Source organism: Ochlerotatus camptorhynchus, unplaced genomic scaffold (assembly GCF_037179485.1).
Source record: "Ochlerotatus camptorhynchus isolate MF236.1 unplaced genomic scaffold, CSIRO-AGI_Acam_v1.1 ptg000077l, whole genome shotgun sequence".
In the NCBI taxonomy this organism is placed as follows: domain Eukaryota; kingdom Metazoa; phylum Arthropoda; class Insecta; order Diptera; family Culicidae; genus Ochlerotatus; species Ochlerotatus camptorhynchus.
Genome location: NW_027040567.1, coordinates 4,489,855 through 4,510,823, shown reverse-complemented (window position 1 = coordinate 4,510,823; position 20,969 = coordinate 4,489,855). Strand labels below are relative to the sequence as shown.

Here is a 20,969-nt window from a genome sequence, read left to right as displayed (position 1 = left end):
AAACCGTATTTAATCGGTAGGGTGAATATATTATTACGATTTTCTCGGTACAAGTAACTTTAAAAGCAATAAATGAGCTAGTAATTACGATGATCACAACCCTGTCATGTTTTGTCATGACGAAAAATTCGATGAGATTTTGAAGAAAATCTCTATCATCGTTTTCTCATCCGATGATAGTGACAGAAGTATCTCTGTAAATATCGCGTGAGATCTTTCATTGAAAATGACATTTGCCAGCCCTGGTCGGAGGTAGAGCTGGTACTTTTTCTCCGACTCTGAATCCGGGACTCCAGCTCCGACTCCACAGCCCTGGTAAAACTATCAGTAGTAATCAGTTTTTATGAACAATGTTTGACAAAATTGATGAACTATCTAGGTTTAGCATCTTTGCTGAAGAAACACATTTTCTTTTTCTAACCGTGAACCGTTGAACAGTTCGTTGAGTGTGGAAAGGAATCAGCGGATCTACGAAAAACTGGAACCAGGGATCGTCAGTTGCGCAACAAGGTGCTAAGGTGTGTTAAAGTCAACCCCGGTCTTTCGATCCGAGGTGTGACCAGATGGTACAACGCCAACTTTCAAACGGTGCGGAACGGCCTTGCCAGGGAAGGATACAAGTCGTACAAAGCCAGTAAACATCCGAACCGGCACATGAAGCAGAATTTCGTGGCCAAAAAGCGGGCAAGGCTCTTGTACGACCGTGTTTTGATCGATGACGAAATATACATCAAACTCGATTTTAAGCAGCTTCCCTGTCAACAGGTTTACATCGCGACTGGACGTGAGGATGTGCCGGGAGGATTCAAGTTCGTGTTTACCGACAAGTTCGCGAAGAAGGCCATGATTTGGCAAGCAATGTGCAGTTGTGGCCTGAAAACGGAGCCATTCATCACATCCTCGACGATGACATCCCAAGTTTACATCGAAGAATGCCTGAAAAAGCATGTATTGTCGTTCATCTGCTAGAATAGGATCAAAGTCATCTTTTGGCCCGATTTGGCCAGCTGCCACTACTCCAAGGTGGTCCTGGAGTGGTATGCTGCCAACAAGATCGTTTTTGACCCCAAGCTAATGAATCCTCCGAGTTGCCCGGAATTTCGACCAATCGAAAAATACTGGGCAATTTCAAAGCAGGGGCAGTCAAGGGACATCCAGCAAATGCGGGTGAAATGGTAGAAATGCGCTGATTCCGTGTCCTTTTCCACTGCGCGGGCACTGATAGGCTCCATCAAGAGGAAGTTTCGAGATTTCGTACGAACTGTAGAAATGTAACCATCTAATGCTGTAACTTTGAATTTTTAATAAAAGTACTGTAAAGCAACCATTAATGGGCTTTTTAAACTTATTGAATCACGAATTACAGGTCTTTTTGTGCGTACCAATTTGCTTTTAGTCAGCCTTTAATATATAAATATATAAATAAAAATATATCCTGGATTAAGCTGACAGCTACTTTGTTTTATTCCAAAACTTATGTGTTCAAATTTAATCGTGAACTAGCACAGTGGAGTAAATTCATTAAGAACCAAAAGTCCAAAAATGCAAATTTAGTGTTTTTAGTTTTTCACGGTTTTATTTTAGAGTCCGATGTCTATTGCATCGTTTGCCATTCAAAAGTTTGTTTACTCTCAAAACAAGAGTTTTGAATCAACTGTATTCTAATCCATCGCCATCTGATTCCACTCCATTTCATCCTACGCTTACAGCGATACTCGTCCTCGAAAAGATGGCACCTGCCCGGAAAAGCCAGCCAACCTCAATTCCTAATCCATTATAATACAGAGCGTTGCCTTTCTCGTTACATATTTTAGTTAGAAAAAGAATCACAATCACGTTAAATAGTCTGTACAACACACTTCCGATTGTCCCCTTCTAGGGAACCAGCTCTGCTCTCCCTTGTCCGCATCAGTGATAGTGCCGCATCGTCTTGCGACCTCCCGCTACTGCTCCCGCTGTCACCGCTACCGAGGCCGACATTTTGCCATCGCCACCAACGCTGCCGCCACCGTTGCCGACGACGATGTGATTAAGTGTATTTACATTGTAATTCGCCGCCACTAGGCCGTTCCGGATCGGCAGCTCCGGCGGCGTCGGCAAGGACGGGCTGTGCGGGGGTGATGTGGTCGCACTATTGCTGTCATCCTCATTATCGCAGCCACTGACGATGCTGGCGCTGCAACCGTCCACGTCCATCTCGTGGTCCGAGGGCAGCTCGTGGTGGGGATGGTGCGGATGCGGCGAGGGATGCTGTTGCTCGTGGAGGCTGTGGTGGTGATGGTGATGATGATGGGTCTGATATTTCGGTCGGCCGTTGGGAAGGCCGTTCGGGCCACCGCCGAGGGTGTTCGTTTTCGAGTTAAAGTGGTCCTGGTTCAGGCGAAGCGGTGCGAGGGTTTGCGTCTGGTAGGTGATTTGATGGTAGTGATGGTTGTTGACATTGTTGGACAATGTCGAGAAGTTGGCGGAAGCTGTCGTCGTCGCTGTCGTTGCGCTACTGCTGCTGTTGTTGTTGCTGCTGCTGCTGTTGTGATGGGGTGGAATCGGTGGGGTGTAATTGGGGAACAGTTTCATTCCCGGCTGCTTCAGATGCTCCTGGCTTAGCTGCAGGAAGGTTGTAGCCGTTCCGTTGCAGGTGGCACTGCCGCCAGGGCAGATTTGATGCTGCGAACCTCCCCTCCGAGGCGGGGGAGGGGGAGCCTCTAGCTATAGTTCCGTTACCGGTATGTGCCGGATGCCATGCGAGTGGTGGTTGTTGATTTGGTAGTTGTTCAACGTTGTCGTGTGTACACCACCCATTCCGCACGGGTTCGGCAGCCGGCCCATGTAGTCCTCCTCGGAGAAGGTCTTTTGGTATTCACGTTCCTTCCGACCGATGGCACTGTTTCCCCAGCCACCTTTCACCACCTCCCGGATCCGTCTCCGGCATTTGTAGATTACCAGTACTAATGTTGTAATGAGCGCTGCAACTGCTACCAGGACACCGCAAATAATCGCCTGTTGTGTTGGATCCGTATGCGAACAACCCAACAGTTCCGGCGATAGCGCTTGCAGGGCTTGTTCTCGCAATCTATCCGGTGACGCACATATCACCGGAGTCTTGTTCTGGCTGCTGTTACTCTTGTTTACCAGCACATTTCTCAACCACAGAATCCTGCAGTCACAAACGATCGGATTCTCCGTCAGATCCAAATCCACCAGCTCATTCCAGGAAAACAACCCATCTGACAAAGTCGTTAGAGCATTGTCCTTCAGCACCAGCCTCTTCAGATGCGGCAATCCACTGAGCGCTCCATCCTGAATCTCCGCCAACGCTTTGTTCGAAGCTATCACAATCTCCTCCAAATTGGCGTTCGCCGAAAACGCTCCACTCTCGATTCTATTCAGCTTCAGCGAACCTGATATGTCAATCTTTCTCAAATTCGCCATCCCGGCGAACGCCGCCATCGGAATGCTATCGAAATCATTCTGACCCAACGCCAGCTCTTCCAGCCGTGTCAACGACGTCAACTCCGGAGTCGGTATCCGGCTCAATCTGTTATCCGACAAATCCAGTACCCTCAACGCATCCAGCCCGTTGAAGCTCTCGCTTGTTACATTTGCCAGCGCTGCTCCTCGCAAATCCAACCAGCTCAGTTTGCCCAGCTGCATGAACGCATCCTTCGGGATCGTTGCAAACGAATTGATCCCTAGATACAGCTCCGCTAGGACCACCAGTGGCGCAAACGCCGCCGATGGTACTGCATTCAGTGTATTATCATCCAAATATAGCACCTTCAGGTTCACCAAAGCATCGAATGCCTTCGGATCGATCTTTCCGATTCGATTCTGGCCCAAATTCAGCTCTTCTAGCTTCTTCGACCCCACAAACACTCCCTCGGTCAATTCGTCCAAAAAGTTCCCCCGCAGGTTCAGTATCAACAGGGACTCCAGTCCCATAAAAGTCCGGTTCGTGATCGAGCCCACCTTGTTGTGATTCAGATGCAGCTCGACCAGCTTCTTCTGATTGGCAAATGTTCCCGGCCACATGTTGAACAGATGGTTGTAGCTTAAATCCAGGAAGGTCAACTCCGTGTAGAACTGCATCGACGAATCGATGGTCTTGAGTTTGTTGTTTCGAATCGATAGTCGCTGCAGTGATGGGTTCAATGCGATCGGAAGCACATCCAGGTTACCTTCTTTGCAGGTCACCTCCAACGTGTCGTCGTCGCACTGACACTGGGGTGGGCAGTTGTCCAGGCCCGCTCGGCACCCGAATGGCAGCCATAGGAGTAACAACAGTACCGCCGGCAGTGCCACGTGAATTGCTTTGTTAGCCAGCATTTTTTCTCTCCGTGAAAAGTCTCTCTGTGTAGATTAGGTTTTGTCTGGTGTGGTTGAGTGGGATGACGTCTTCAGGCTCAGCACCTTGCAACGATCATAGTCTGTGGAACGGGAAAGGAGAAGAAAAGAAAATATTATTATCGACTTGTCGTTAAGCTGTATATTGGATTAGGACGCGCAGGTGATTTCGTGGAAGCGGTTTTTGTGTGGAACCTGACACGGCAGCAAACAAGGTGAAGAAGCGCAACAGTTCTGTTGTTTTGGGACTGGGTCGAAAGGGAAAACGGAAAAATCGACACTAATGTCTGCACTAATCTTGTTGTAATGCGGTAAAATTAATAATAAACGATACGGATTTTCGGTGTTTCGGGTTTCTGTGTCGAGTTTTGTCCGGCACGTCAAGGTGGGACAGGTGCGGTGCTCGGGTGAGTCATTCTGGTTCGGGTGTTGAGTGGGGATTATTGGGTGACGGTGAATGAATAAGAAATGAACTGCTGGGGGAGGAGGGGACAGTGGTCATATAATTCCGACAATGGGAGAAAGGAGCGACGGAAAGGCGATCGAAAGTAATCGTTTGGAGGAATTAAGGTGTGAAGGTGAAAATTTATTGCCTTACTAATGCGGGCTTTAGTATGCATAAAACGAAGTCAGTTGGGATGAAATAATTATTGATTATTGCAAATGTGTTCTGCTTAACATGGGTTTCTTATATTGTGGAAACCACTTTTATGGTGGTAACGAATATTATAAATTAACAATAAAGTCCACTTCCCGAATTTCCATATGTTCCTGAAAAGACGTAACAGTAATACCAACCAGTGGAAACTAACGATTTTAAATTGGCTCACTAACGGCGCCGGTGGTTTAGTGGTAAGCGTGATTACCTCTCACCCCAGCAGGCCTGGGTTCAATCCCAGTCGGCGCCGCCGGGATGTTCTGAGGCATAACATCTCTGATCACGCCTTCCTTCGGATGGGAAGTAAAGCCGTTGGTCCCCGGTTCATGAGTTGATGGGTCGATAGGTAGGGTCCAGGTGTAGAAGCTGCCTTCCTGGCACGTCGGTAGCATTGGTGCTCAGCACGGAAAACAAGATCGACGGAAAAAACAAACCAAAGGAAAAAAAAAAAAAAATTGGCTCGCTACTTGACTTGCCTATTGGTCCCAAGTAAACGATTAACATACCCCATTCTAGTCGAAATTCTAGTACTACACTATGTTTGTTTTGATTCGCTATGAAAGTTTGACAGATAAAATGGATTTTCCTATGTTTCGAGGGGTGCATCGATTAGCTTGGGACCGAAGAGAGTACCAGAGCTGAGCCAAAAATTTGAGCACATTTTTTCGGGACCTTCCTGTCTTAGAGTTACCTCTATGGTAATACCAACAATCAATATGAAACTACCGATTTTAAATTGGCTCACTACTTGACTAAACTATTGGTCCCAAGCAAATCGATTAACGTACCAAAAATTTTATCTGTCAAACTTTCATAGCGAATCAAAACAAACATTGTGTAGTACTAGAATATTGACTAGAACTGGGTACGTTAACCGATTTGCTTGGGAACAATAGGCTAGTCGAGTAGTAAGCCAATTTAAAATCGTTAGTTTCAATATTGATATATCATTAATATGGTTCTGAGATACATCCGTTTTGGTGCGTCCCAATATTAAATGACTCAAGCTTTATGTCCGGACGTGGCCAAAGAAGTTTTTGGAGCTAGATTTGGGATCCATTGAACTATTCTTGGAAGTCTCATGTTATTTGATGTGTCGCATGATGGGGTTGAACCATAAAAATAACTCTAAGACCAGAAGGTCCCGAAGAAATGTGCTAGACTTTTTGGCTCAGCTCTGGTACTCTCTTCGGTCCCTAGCTAATCGATGCACCCCTAGAAACATAGGAAAATCCATGAACCCCTTATCTTATCTGACAAAGTTTCATAGCGTATCAAAACAAACAAAGTGCACGCTTACTTCAGCTTACTCACTGGGTGAGTCGATCGTACTGAATTTCGTCGGATGCATTAGGCTGTCAAAATCTGAGTAAACGAGAAATGTCAAAAGGAAAAAAAGTAAAAGCATAGAGGTAACTCTAAGACTAGAAGGTCCCGAAATAACGTGCTCAACTTTTTGGCTCAGCTTTGGTACTCTCTTCGGTCCCAAGTTAATCGATTCACCCCTCGAAATATAGGAAAAACCAATAGCCCCTCATTTTATCTGTCAAACATTCATAGCGAATCAAAACAAACATTGTGTAGTACTAGAATTTCGACTAGAATGGGATACGTTAATCGTTTGCTAGTAAAGTAGTGAGCCAATTTAAAATCGTTAGTTTCGTATTGATTGTTGGTAAAAGCCCACAGTCAGCCAAATCCAGGACTTGTGCCAGCTGTGTTAGAGCCAACGCTCTACACGCTATTTCAAAACTACCCAAGTTTGGGTAGAATCTACTCAGACTGGTCAAAACTGAACCTACCCAAAAATGGGTAAACTGTGTTGGGAGTTACAAGTTGACAAATGAACAACATCGACATGAATCCGATCGACGTTTTTAATTTGTCAACTTGCCACTCCCAACAAAGTTTACCTATTTTTGGGTGGGTTCAGTTTAGATATATCTGGGTGGATTCTACCCAAATTTGATTATTTTTTTAAATAGCGTGTAAGAAACGACGAAATTATTTTTTAACACCAGCCGAAATGTATTAACACAGACAAACAGACGTTAAACTTGTGTATTTAACGGATGATTTGAATATTATCAGTTCCGTGAATTACTTGCCGGATCGCTGACATTGGATCACTTTGACGTTTCTATACATTCTATAAAACTTTTATGCAATATGGTTTGCGAGTTAGCGAGCAAGCTTGTTTTCCGCGAGAAGCCCGAGAGATTTCGTTACTGAGATCCTATGTTTTGAGATACTACACGCTATTTCAAAACTACCAAAATTTGGGTAGCATCCACCCAGATCGATCAAAACGGAACCTATTCAAAAATAGGTAAACTATGTTGGGAGTGACAAGTTGACAAATGGACAACAGCAACATGAATCCGATCGACTTTGTTCATTTGTCAACTTGTCACTCCCAACATAGTTTACTCATTCTTGGGTAGGTTCAGTTTTGACCGATCTGGGTGGATTCTACGCAAATTTCGGTTGTTTTGAAATAGCGTGTATGATTTCAAGAAAAACTTTTTCAAAGAGTTACGTTTGTTTGTCTGTGGTATTAAGGTAAGTAGGAATTGCATGCGGAGACGGTTTTCAGTCGTCTACAGTTCCCGTTAAATGAATCTGGAGCAGGCAATTTACATTTTTTTTTTATCAAAACAAATAAAAAAAAAACAAACTTCCCGGCTGAAAATATCGCAGAGTGGTTTTAAAACACTCTGCGTGAGAACGCCATGAGCAAAAGTTACTATTGAGTTGCCATAATTCCCGCTGAAATGAGCATGTTCTACTCAATTTTGAGATGTTGCGAGGTACCATGTGTAGTATTAGAATTTCGACTAGAATGGGGTACGTTCATCGATGCACTTCGGACCGATAGGCTAGTCCAGTGTGAGCCAATTTAAAATCGATAGTTTTCACCGCTTGGTTGAACATACAGCGAATTTGTTTATTATTAAGTTCCAACCAGGATCGGGACTCAATATCGGCTCTGCTTGTTTTCTGACAAACGTCAGTTTGATCGTTTGTTTTTAAAACCTACCTCAGGTTGAGGTTCGCACTAACAAAAAGTTCGGTTTCACACTCGATAATAAACAAATTCTCCAGTGTTCACTCGGCTGTTGATAGAAGCAGACCACTCTCAATGTGTGTCACGCGATCGTCTGTTTACTCAGCAGCAACCATTGTGTGGTCTTCCTCATTGTTCTTCATCAGCAGCAGTGTTGGAAAAGTTCGCGATATTTCACGAAGGGAAAAGTTCGCGAGTCATAGTGATTTTTTGCGAACTTTTCCATCACTGATCAGCAGTTCTTTCAGTCGATGCGTCGTCGACTTTGGAAAGCAACCGTTTCGTGATAAATTTGTGAGAGCTGACCAAGTTTTGCGTCCATTGCTACAATGGAAGCGCTCTGACCCCCGTTGGCGAATCTGCCATACAATGAAACCACTGGAAGCGGCTTCCGTTTTGGTGGAGGAGGCTTATTGGATAGCGGAAGATATATTTTTTTATTGATTTGTACCTTTTGACTATAGCTTTAAGATGTTAAGTTAATTCGGTTGAGCCTTATCAAATAAATTAATTTAAAAAAAAAAGACAAATTCACCAATAGTTTGTAAGAAATTAGGTCTGTTCCCGTACTTGCTTTTCTGTAAGAGCAAAGAGCAAAAGTATGTTTCCGTACTTGCTGCAACATATTATTTTCTTACATGAACTTACAGAAAGCTGCAGCAATCTACAGAAAAAGTATAAAGCAAGTACGGGAACAGACTTATTATTGTTAGGTTAAAATCTATTTAATAAAAAAACATGTATGTAAGTTAGAAGATTTTTTGTTAAATAATAATTAAAATTAAGTCATGTGTTATTAAATTAAAACCGTTTTAAAAACAAAATGATGCTGCATAATCCACAACCAGTTTTCGCCTCGTCCACTCAAATGTTGCGCCGGCAGACTGCTGGCGGACAGCCCACCGCGTGTGAGTAGTTTAGATCAGTGCTATTTTTGTGTGTGTAGTCAATGGCATTAGACGTCTATTTCTCGCATCTAAAAGCTCACCTCTCCAAATTAACAACCTGTTGGTGTCATACATTTTCATGAGCTTTTATTCGTGAGAAATCGACGGCTAAAGTCATTGTTTACAAATTCAATTACGCTCCGGTGAAATGTTTGCACTGAGATGATGAGTTGACAGAGAAATTGACAGCTTTTTGGCTCTTAACGCTGTGAGTGAGCATTTGGTCGGTTCTCAACTTAAAACAAACATCTTAGATTAAGTATTATCCGTTTTAGTCTAATGATGTTTTCTTCAAATAATTTTATATTCTGTTTTGCCATTACCTCCAGGTGGAATAAAATTGTATTATAATTTAAAACAGGCAATATATCACAATTTTGAGCATAATTTTACTCAACTGTGAGTTGTTTTCGATAGCCTTCTTGATATTGAGTTGAAATTGAGTACAGTGTACTGGTCTCCTTTTGTGTCACTAGTGGCGCTAGTGTCGGCGATAAACGTGCCTTGGGATAATAGAAGAGTGGACCATATTGTTAATTTATAATAATTGGTGGTAAGCTCTAACCGGATTAAATCTCGATCAAAAATGTCCGGCTGCTTTGATGTCATCATCAGAGTTAATCAACACGACTCTAAGGTAACATTTTGCAGGTCATCCAAACAGGGTCAGTATTAAAAATCAATCCTAGATGGAGCTTACCGCCAATATTGTTCATATTCCTGTATGAACTATCAAAGCCATTTGTCCGTCCTCCTATAAATCCTAGCAACCATGAACGACACAACACCTTCTTCGAACTCCGTAATGACAACCTGGGAGACGTACGCTTCCTCATGGCATATTACACCAACAAAAACAAACTACCTACATAAACTGATGCACCAACCAGCAGCCATAAATCCTTACACAGACGCACGTCCAACCCGCCGCCCCTCCCTCCCTGCAGCACCGGTGAAGCTTTGAGGAGAGCTTTTGTCATCGCTTTGCTGCAGGTTCGGCTGATTTATTGGAAGGCTGCTGTAAGCCTTGTAATCGATTGTTTTAGACAAGCTGTTTCTCACCCGGATCGACCAATTCGTGTTCGAGAAATGTTTCTTGCGGATTCCATTTTTTTTCCTTATCCCTTTTGGTCGTCGTACAGGATATGAGCAAAGTTATTACTGCTGCTGGTGGATGAAAGCCTCTTCGCCGAAAGCACCGGACGGAAGTGGACCTTTTTGACCCGTCTCATCCCATCGGACGATGAATGGGGTGGGAAGCAAGTTGATTGAAGCATTTTGCGTTGATCTGGTGCGAAGGCGCGAAATGAACGGGTTTGCAGAAGTAGGTTCTGCCCCCACCCGAAGATTATGATTTATGGAAGGGTTTCTCGTTCGAGAGCTGTGAAAGAGGTTCTTCCCATAAGTTATTACCCATCCTGAGAGTTTGCTTTGGACGATGCTTCAGATGAATGTGTTTGTGTGTCTTACAGGAGATAAGTATTTCTGAGTTTACAAAAGTTACAGCGGAGGACGACAAAGGATGGGATTCTAATATTGACTGCCAGTGTACACTAAGCTGAGAATGGGATGCATCCTTTCATCCTGCATGAGGATGAGCACTTGTATGAAATATAGAGATTCTAGTTAAGGATAAGATATTTATTGCTTGTTTTACGACACTGTTGTTGTTGAGCAGGGAAAGAGAGATAGAGAGATGGCTTGGGGCTGATGCAAGGTTGTGTTCACAGTGGTGCTCAGCATGGCTGTCAGATTCAATATCGACAATGTGTGAATGGTGAACAATTAGAGAGGCTAATGGAGGCCCCGGTGGGGTGATTTATATTTATTTCGACGTGTTTACGAGAGGTGGTGAGTGAAATATGAAAATTTATATCTGCGACACTCAAGATTGCATGATGTATGAGTACAGATATTAATCAAGCACTATTCCTGGTGCGGATGCAGAATAATATTTCATCATTGCGGATATACAAGAGAGTGTGTGGTAATTTTTACTGGTTGTATTTAAGGCTTATTAATTGGTTTAGTAGGAGTGAAGCTATCTTCATAGCAATGGTCATGTTTCGAGTTTGATTCGCTTAAAATAATTCCTAGCCCCCTGTAAATTCAGTTTTCCTCTGGAAAGTTTTTTTTAACAGTGGTCGAAAGAGATTGGTTGGCTAATTATTTGGTATGGTGTGGATAGATTCCCAGTCGTTTTTCGGGTGTTTTGAGTTTCCAGTTCCAGTTTAACAATAATTTCCGGGAAAAAAGTGAACGACAAAGTCCACAAATGGTTTAAATAGGTTGTCATCCACTTTTTTGACCTGTATATGTATCAAAACCGTATTTATTTAATTTAGTTTGCTTCATCTTTAAACAGATTACATAGAAACTTATTCTAACTCACATTACACTAGCACTTACATTAACACTGATTATTTTTTTATCTTAGATTTCAAAGTCTGTCTTGAAATATTAAAATCTAAAGCGTCACAAACATAATTGAAAACACGACTACAAGCTCATAGAGGGTTGTTGTAGCCATAATTTGTCCGATGTAGAGGAATTGATAGCAGATGACGACTATAAAGTTGGCGTTGAGGAGCTTTGATCCTTAGCTGTTCCAGCAACATAGGACAATCTATCTCGCCTGTCAATAGATCGCGAATGAACAAGCTCCTTTTACTGACCCTTCTGTTGGAGAGCGTTTCAGAATTAATTAGTTTACATCACGCTGGGTACTCTGGTAAGTTAAGAGGATCACGCCACGGCAGCTGTTGCAAAGTGTATCTAATGATGCTTCTCTGCACCCTTTTGATACGCAAGTCTTGATAGGTATGATACGGCCTTCCTTCAAATAACAACTGGAGTGCGGTAAAAATCGGTAGAACTGTTTCAAACACATCGTTGGTATTTAAGCGGTCGGCGATCATTTCTTTTTGCAAGTGGTGGCAGGGGGGGAACACCCCTCACCATCCGTCTCCAAAAAGGGAGTTTGGTAAAGAGAGATGATAAAACCGATTTGTACCTTCCTAAAAGTTTTCCTAGCTCGCTGTTTACTCCTCTATATGCAATTTTCACACTGCCGTACTCCAAACGGAACTATCAATTCTATGCTTTCATCTCCATCACTCTATCGTATAAAAATTATCACTTCAGTCTGTTATTTGAAATTAGCATCTTCAACTATGATACGGCGCCCAAATGGGACAGACATATTCCAGAACACTCCGAACAAGTGAGGAGTAAAGTGCGTTTAGTTTGTATACATCGTTGAATCCTACCGTGTTGCGTCTGATAAATCATAGGACAGCAAAAGCTTTGGCCGTGGTCATGGAAGTGTGACCATTGAAACGAAGCTTACAGTCCATAATCACTCCCAAGTCACGGATTGAATCTGTACGTTCAAGAGCAACATCATTCATGTAGTACTCATTTCCAATGGAAGTTTGACGGTGCGTGAACGAAATAGTTTTACACTTATTAATATTTACCGACATACCATTTACATGCACCATGTAGCTCATTGATATTGGCTTAAAGTGCACAGCAGCCCAATGATGATGTTATGGTGCGAAAGATCTTCAAATCATCAACAAATAAAAATTTCTCCGATTACAACCGGGAGCACAGATCATTTATAAAAAGAATAAATATAAGAGGCCCAAGTATGCTGCCTTGAGGGACTCCAGACATAATCCGGAACGTGTAGACTCCAGTTTCACAAAAGCACAACGGTTTTGTTTTCCTTTGTTCGGGACCTAACACCACTGCGGCCAGTAATTTGATCTATTGTAGTATATCCCGTGTCCTTAGTTTAGTGCATGTCGTATTACTCCATCACTATTGAGAAATGATGAATTATTCGATTTACAGTTGTTATTCTTGCATTTGCGCAAAGATCCGACTCTAATTGAAAGGTCCCGCTATTTATACCTTTCAGAGTGTTTGAATACCCTCGAAAGGCGGCCCTTTGTCAATCAAAATTGGATTCCTTAGCAACAAAATTAAGGAATGACACCGACAATGACCATGCATCAGAACCCTATTCTTAACCACTTAAAACTAGAGAACAACGAATAGAAGATTAGGAACCACATAGATTAGAACTAACTAACTCATTTTTTTCCTTGTTTCAAGATCATCCTCGGTGGACAAAGCCGAGTCTTGTCACTATCAACCAGGCATAAAAAGTAACCAGGACTAAGATGTGTTCCTTTGATTACTGAAAAATCCTGTTCCCCTAGTTTGAAGTAGTCGGGGCTAGGAATCGGTGGTAGATCTTACATCCCGTAGCTTACCACGAAAAGGTGATCTACCCACGTTACGGGGCAATTCGGAAATCCTAAACGATCTAATTTCTTGATTGCTGAAGAGTGTGGTACCTTGTCAAAAGTTTTCGCGAAATCGACGAAAATTGCATCCATCTGCATCCTTTTTTCGAGTTTCTTATTGATGAAACTTGTGTAGTTTATTGCTGTAGATCTCTTTTTGGTGAAACGGTGCTGATGTTCTGATATGATTGGCTGTGCCACACGGTAGAGTGCATCATGTATAATTCCCTTGAAGACCTTCCCAAGGGTATTATGGATCGATATTGCACGATAGTTTTTTAAGACATGCGTGTTCTCTGCTTTGTGTATTGGAACAATTGAAGCAGCCTTCCACACGTCAGGGAATTTTTCGTCTGGCAAGGATTGGTTAAAAATGCAAGCAACAGGTCTCATTAAAGAGCCAGCGCATTATCTGAGAAAAGTTGATGGAAGATTATCAGTGCCGGCTCCTTTGGATACGTCGAGATTTTTGAAGCAGTGATAACGTTATTTTCTGTTACGTCCAAGACTGGAAAGTTCAGATCAAAAGTAGGAACGTTTGACAGGACTTCATTGTGTTGTGGTGTTTCAGAGTTGTAAACGCTTTGGAAAAAACTCTACAAAGAGGTTTGCAGCTTCTTCGCATTCGATAGAAGTCCGAGATTTGTATTGCATCTCAGGAAGTCCGACTCCACTGCTTTTTCGACGTTTTATGAAGGACCAGAAAGCTGCCGGATTCTGATTGAGATCGGTTTGAACATGGTTCGCATATTTACGATAACAAATTACTTGATTTTCATTGAAGAGATTTTCAACGTATTGAAGATGATTCCTGTTCTCCTCTGACCGGCATCGAAGAAACCGGAAGGTGGTGTAGTTTGAATTCGAGAAAATGATTTTTTTTTTCAAAATTTAAACGATGAAATGCCTTGTAAAAATGCGTTTTTACTGCGTAGCTACTAAATTTGACTATCCTGTCCGTGATTTTTACAGTGAGCAGAATGAAAGGCAAGCGCCTAGAGTAAGCTTCTTAAAAAAGATTCTACAGATAACTCTAAAGAAACTTCCTAAGAAGATTCTAAAATTCGTAAATGTAGTGCTGGTTACTCACTGACTTTTCAGATGTGTGCACTCCGCTCATTTCAAATCCATGCATCCCCTTTCAAGAGTCCCAATTGTTTTGAAATTGGAGTGTATAATTGTATTCCTTGCTTAAAAATTAATGTTGTCACCCCCACTTACGGTACTTTCGAATTTTTCAAAATTATCCTGATGCTCGACGCTACTTCCTTAACATATTTGTTCGCGAATGGAGCGAACGTAATGTAGTAGTAGTAGTAGTTTTAGTTTGATGTATATCGTTCTTCTTCTTCTTGTTCGCATTTCAAGCTTATTGCTTAGCGCATATTAGCTTATTGCGTGCTCTAAACTTAGTGTTCTACTAAATGCACTTCCACAGTTATTAATTGAGAGCTTTCGATGCCGATACCAATGCATGAATTTGTATATTGTGTGGCAAGCACAATGATAGTCTATGCCCAGGGAAGTCGAGAAAATTTCCAACCTGAAAGATTCCCTCGACCGGACCGGGAATCGAACCCGCCGCCTCCGGCTTGATAATACCGTGCCTTTACTGACTAGGCTATGAGGCCCCTTTATGTATATCGCCCTACTCGATTACCCAATCCTTTAAAACCTCTACTAACCCCGAGGCGACCGCGGGTAATCGGTTCCCAACACTAACCATAATGTGTTATTTGTGTCAAGACCCTGCAAACAAGCTTTGATCATTTCCTTACACTTTTTTTTTCTGGAGTTCAAGCAAGTTGCAAAAGCTTTAAAATTTCCCAAAATTTATCGAAACTTTTTCAAAATGTATGAAATTTAATCCTGAGTTTTATGATCTTCTCTGAAGTATTCGGAACTGCTCTTAAATTATTCGATTCTCCTAATTCTCTTTATACTGCCCTGAACTTAATAGGTTTATCCTAAAAAGACCTAATTTAAGATTCCTGAACTCCTATGAATTTCTCAAAATAGTTCAGAAATTCTCCTGATTTCCTGAAATTTGGAAACCGCTCGTAATTTTCCTTAAAATAATAGAACTGAATGATGTTCCGAAGAAAGGCGTGATCATAGATTTGATGCCTCAGAACATGCCGGCGGCGCCGACTGGTATTGAACCCAGGCCTGCTGGGATGAAAGATAATCACGCTTACTACTACACCACCGGCGCCAACGAAAATTTCCAGAAGTTCTCGAAGTTTCTCTGATGCTTTCGGATATTCGCAAGATTTTCTTAACTTTTGCTTTTCCTGAAATTTCATAGCTTCCCTGAAATGTTTGAATCCTTCCCACAATTTTCCTAAAATAAGAATGTAGTAAGTTATGCAGTCCTTAGCTTTTACAATGGAGTACTCGATTTTTTTCTGAAGTACATGTAACTGCCCTTAAATAATCAAAACTATTTCTTCAACATCTAAAAACTTCCCTTAAATTCAAGATTGTCTTGTCTGACGTTATCTAAACGTCGTTTAGTTCCCTAGACTACTCTATAAAGTTCCTGTATTTTCCCGTCATTCCCAGATGTTTTAGAAAACTTCTTTGAAACTCAAGGAACATCCCGGCTCTTTTTTTTATGTCTATATTTGCTAATGTTCAGCTTAATTTCCTGATATTCAGAAAACTTCAATGAGGACCCTACAATGTTCCTGATGTTTTCTGAAATGCTCGGAATATCTCATATTTCCATCTTGAATGTTCTTGTAATTATTCTGAACTAAATAGATCTGTTCTGAATTTTTCTGGGCACCCCCGAAATGCTTGAAACTTTCCAGAATATAATTAATCGTCCTGCAAATCTATAGAATCCTATCCAGGTAACAATTTGAGTTTTATAAAGGTTCTTTAGACCATGATCTAGAAATGTAGAATTCTTACAAACCAAGATAAAACTTGAACTGTTGCTTGGGTATTGACTACTCTTAAATCGATAGGAGATCTAGAAACCATTTTAAACATTCTTGCAATTTTCTTGAAATTAATGGAACGGTCTTGGAATGTTCTGGCCTTCACTAAAGCTCCTACAATTTTTTGAAGTTTTCAAAACTGCACAGAAAATAACGGACCTTGCCTAAGAACTTTGTGAAGTTTTGGAAAATTATGAAATTTGCCAATTCAGTGCTAAATTTTTTTGAAAAATTTCAAATTCAGCTAACATTTTTTTAACATTTTACAAGATCCCAAATGACCGCATTTTAGCAAACAATGTGATTCATTGTCCAAAACAAATACTAACGCAAACTTTCATACAAATTGGAGTAGGTCGAACCAAAAAATAGATTTATCCTTCGCTCTTTAACTATATGTTTTTAGTATTACTTCTACGTGAAGTCAACGATTTACATAGTTTAAGATGCTAATTTCAAATAACAGACTGTAATGGTAATTTTTATACGATAGATGGAGTAGATGAAAGCATAGAGTTGATAGTTCCGTTAGAGTACGGCAGTGTGAAGATTGTATTTAGATATTAGACAAGCGAGCTAGGAGAACTTTTAAGGAAGGTACAAATCGGTTTTTTTCATCTCTCTTTACCAAACTCCCCCTTTGGAGAGGGATGGTGAGGGGTGTCTCCCCCCGCCACCACTGGCAAAAAGAGATGAAAACCGACCCGCTCATGTACCAACTGTGTGTTTGAAACAGTTCTACCGATTTTTTACCGCACTTCAGTTGTTGTTTGAAGGAAGGCATCCAGTCGTAGGTTTGGAAATTGCAACTATTGTTTACCCCTACCACGATATGTGCTGTGGACTTCTATGAACCATGCATTTCGTGGATCTTCTATGAAGTTTTCTTAACTTCCCTGAGGTTCTAAAGAATATTTTTAAGTTTTTGGAACTTGTTTAAGGTTTCCAATATTTTCCTGGAAATAATGAAACTGTCCTAATGGCTGTTGGAGATGTGGATGAAAATTCATAATATATCGACAAAATATGTTTCTAACTCACTTTTGTTTGAGATGTCTCAACCGATTTGAGCGCAACTTATTTCAGTTTGTGTGTTTCTGACTGCTTTAAATCTTTACTTAATTTCATCCCGATCGGATATTTAGTTCCAGAGATATAAAGATATGGAAAAATGTAATCGAAAATATGTTTCTCTTACTCTCTGCAACTTTATTCAGAATTTGTGTTTCCGATCTCTTTAAGAATTGAATCCCGATCCGGCATTTCGTTACAGAACAAAATGAACGAAAACGTGAAATGTTTCAACAAAAATATGTTTTCTAAGATAAGCCTCAACCAATGTGAATTAATTTTATTTCGGTATCCTAATCGGAAATTTGGTTTCGGAGATATGAAGAAAACTATTAAATCTTTGAACAAAATAGGTTTCTCACTCACTTTTGTTGCAGATCCCTCAACCGATTTGAGTGCAACTTATTTAAATTTGTGTGATTTTGACTCTTTTTAATCTTAATTGAATTTGGTAACTTTTGGCTCCAGATATATGGACAAAATTTGAAATATTGCAACAAGATATGTTTCTCACATATTTAACATGGAGATTTGCTGCGGTCTCTGTTCCGCAATCTAGTGCCAATCACCGACGGACATCGATTGCCGTCCATTGACGGCAATCGAATGTGCAGGAAGGCAGCTTCCACACATGCGGGACCAACGACTTTACTTTCCTTGCAAAGGAAGATGTGAGCAGAAAAATCCCACCGTCCTCAGAGCTGGGATTGAACCCAGACCCATTGGAGTGAGAAAGCAGTCACGCTTATCATGAAGATGGCTCTGCTGATTTTTGATAAATGTCGGTTAACGGTTTGAACCCTACTTATTTTTTTAAATTATAGTCACTTTAACGCTCTTGGGTCATTCGTGACTTGTTCGGGGGTGAAATTTAAACTCGTGACTTTGGTGTGAGTGGTATGGAAGTTAACCACTACGCCGGGGTCGCCCCCAAATCCTACTTAAGTTCATCCCGATTGGATATTTGATTCCAAAGATATGGACAAACATATGAAATAATTCAAACAAAATATGTTTCTCACACACTTTTCGTAGGGATTGCTCTGCCGAATTCAATGAATTTTTATTCAGTTTGTGTGTTTCGGGCTCTTCTAGAACTCCATTGAATATATGAACAAACATATGCAATATTTCAATACAATAAGTTTCTCACTCACTTTTGTTGCCTATGCCTCAACCGAGTTGAGTGCAACTTATTTCAGTATTTGTATTTCCGGCTAGTTTAAATATTTGTTGAATTTTCTCACGATTGGACGTTTGGTTCCAGATATGTGAACAAATTTGTAAAATACTTCATCATCATATGAACAAATTTGTAAAATACAGCTCAGCCAATTTGCATGAATTTTGATTAAGCTAGTGTGTTTCGGACTCTTCTAGAACCCCATTGAATTTAATCCCGATCCGAAATTTGGATCCATAGATGAAATATTTCAACCAAAATATATTTGTCACTTACTCTTGCTGACGATGCCGATTTGAGTGCAACTCATTTCAGTTTATGTGCTTCTGGCTCCTTTAATGCTCTATTGAATTTTATCCTAATCGGAACATTTCGTTCCGGAAACATGAAAAAAAGTTAAATCTCTCATCGAAAATATTTTTCCCACCAACTTTTCATGGAAATGGCTGAACCGATTTGAGTGCTATATGTGGAGTGCTCCATTAGAATAATTGAATTTTATTCCTATTGGACATTTCATTCCGGAGATATGAACAAATATGTGAAATATTTTAGCCGCACTATATTTCTCACTCACTTTTCTTTCGACGGCTCAATCCTGGGCTCAACTTATTTTAGTGTAAATTACTTCAGATTGTATTTTTTCCGCGTCCTTTAAAATCTTATAGATATTTATCCCAAGCGGACATTTGATATATATAACAAATATAATTTACAATGGAGTTTTTGCAAGTACGTGAATGAGCAGCGTAAAGAGTCCGGTCTCCCTTCTACCATGACGTTAGGAGTTACCGTTTTATCTAACCTTGAATAAATTTGCCAGCTCTTCGCAAACACATTTTCCAGCGTGTTTACCAACGAGATCGTCCCAACAAGTTGCTATAGCTGCTTACAATGTACCCGTCCACAATCACGTATTGAACGAAATCTCGGTCTATGAAGCTCTCATCTCATCGGTAGCACCCAGGCTGAAATCGTCTCACAATCCCGGACCAGCCGGGACGGTATTCCTGAAGGAACACTTAACGTGTTTACTGAACCCTCTATGTCATCTCTTTGAAATGTCTCTGAGCACTGGAATCTTCCCGATCTGCTGGAAGAACGCACACCGTGGACTACCGTGGAATCACCTCGCTGTGCGCTATCTCAAAACCCTTCGAATTAGTTGTTTTGGAGACACTGTAAGCAGTTTCCAACCGATCGACGACTACTAACCTGCTATGCTTCAACTCTTACGTTACGAGAAGCCTAGTTGAGCGATGGAATCTTCACCGACCTATCAGCAGAATTTGACAAGATCAATTATGCCATCACCATTGCTAAATTGGAACGGCAGGATTAATAAATGTCTACTATCTTGGTTCCAGTCGTATCTTATCGAACGCCAACTCAGTGTATCTATTGAGGATTGCCATTCGATCGCTTTCCCAGCAACTTCAGGTATTCCTCAAGGAAGTCATCTCGGGCCAATAATTTTCTTAATTTATTTCAAGGATGTGAACTTTGTGCTAGAGACACCTCGTTTGTCATTTAGATTTTTCTCAAGATTCAAACGCATGTTGACGCTATGCTTCTACAAAATCAGATTTATAGATTCAGTGACTGGTGTGACTTGAATCGCATGACAGTAAATCCTAACAGGTGCTCGATAATCACCTTCTCTCGCAACAAATAGTCCTAAAAGTTCAATTTCACACTCCTGGGTAATTCAATTGAACGAGTAAGTCACGTGAAGGACCTGAGCAAGGAATCAAAAATATCTCCAAATGACAAAATAACAAGCGATCAACGAACCGAATAATAACGCTATGTCAGAAGTGGAAAGCAATAATGACATAATCTTCACCGTTCTTTTTCATGACAAGCAGCCCGTGCGACACAACTCATTCGGGGCGGTAGAAGAAAACGAGCAAATTGTTGGCAAGCTGCTTCACGAAGTAAAGCCGAAGATGATACACGTGTGTTAATGGGAATTTTTGTGTTATGTCTTTTCCCGATTCATATAAAGCTATGTCCTCATCCGTGTATATTGCAACAAAGCAGGCAAGCAATCAGCGTTGCCAGTATTCCAGATTTATCTGGATTTTCCAGATTTTTAGTCGTTTTGCCAGATACACAGACAGATCACGTATATTTCCAGATTTTTCAAACATGTTCCAGATTTTCCCAGATTTTTTAAACATGTTGCTTTAACAATATCACTGCAATTGATTTACCATCTAATCAAAAAATAAAAAGCAAAACTTGCTACTAAATGTCTATCAACGTTTGACATAGCATAATTAAGGTAATTCTGAAAATAGTTCACAGTGAAGTGAAAGGTGAATTCTTTGTGAAATCAAACGAGAATTTCAAGCTAATTCTGAAAAGAGTTCCATCCATCTTTGAGGGCTTTGTGATCGTGTGACTTGACCCATCGTTCAGGCGTATTGTGA

The 20,969-nt window shown here is 41.0% G+C and overlaps 2 protein-coding genes across 2 annotated transcripts in view; both read right to left on the bottom strand.

Annotated features, from left to right (window-relative positions):
- Nucleotides 1-1,178: 1,178 nt before the first annotated feature.
- LOC135697769 (forkhead box protein B2-like) lies at nucleotides 1,179-2,574 on the bottom strand. The gene has a single exon (XM_065217582.1). It carries the CDS (start codon nucleotides 2,572-2,574, stop codon nucleotides 1,909-1,911), a length of 666 nt encoding a protein of 221 aa, XP_065073654.1. The 3' UTR covers nucleotides 1,179-1,908.
- Nucleotides 2,575-2,706: 132 nt separating this feature from the next.
- The window catches only part of LOC135697743 (chondroadherin-like protein), a 491,051-nt gene continuing 472,788 nt past the window's right edge, over nucleotides 2,707-20,969 (bottom strand). Inside the window, exon 3 of the mRNA XM_065217547.1 lies at nucleotides 2,707-4,424. Within this exon, the coding sequence (XP_065073619.1) occupies nucleotides 2,707-4,323 (1,617 nt within the window). The 5' untranslated portion in view covers nucleotides 4,324-4,424. The remainder of the gene's footprint in view (nucleotides 4,425-20,969) is intronic.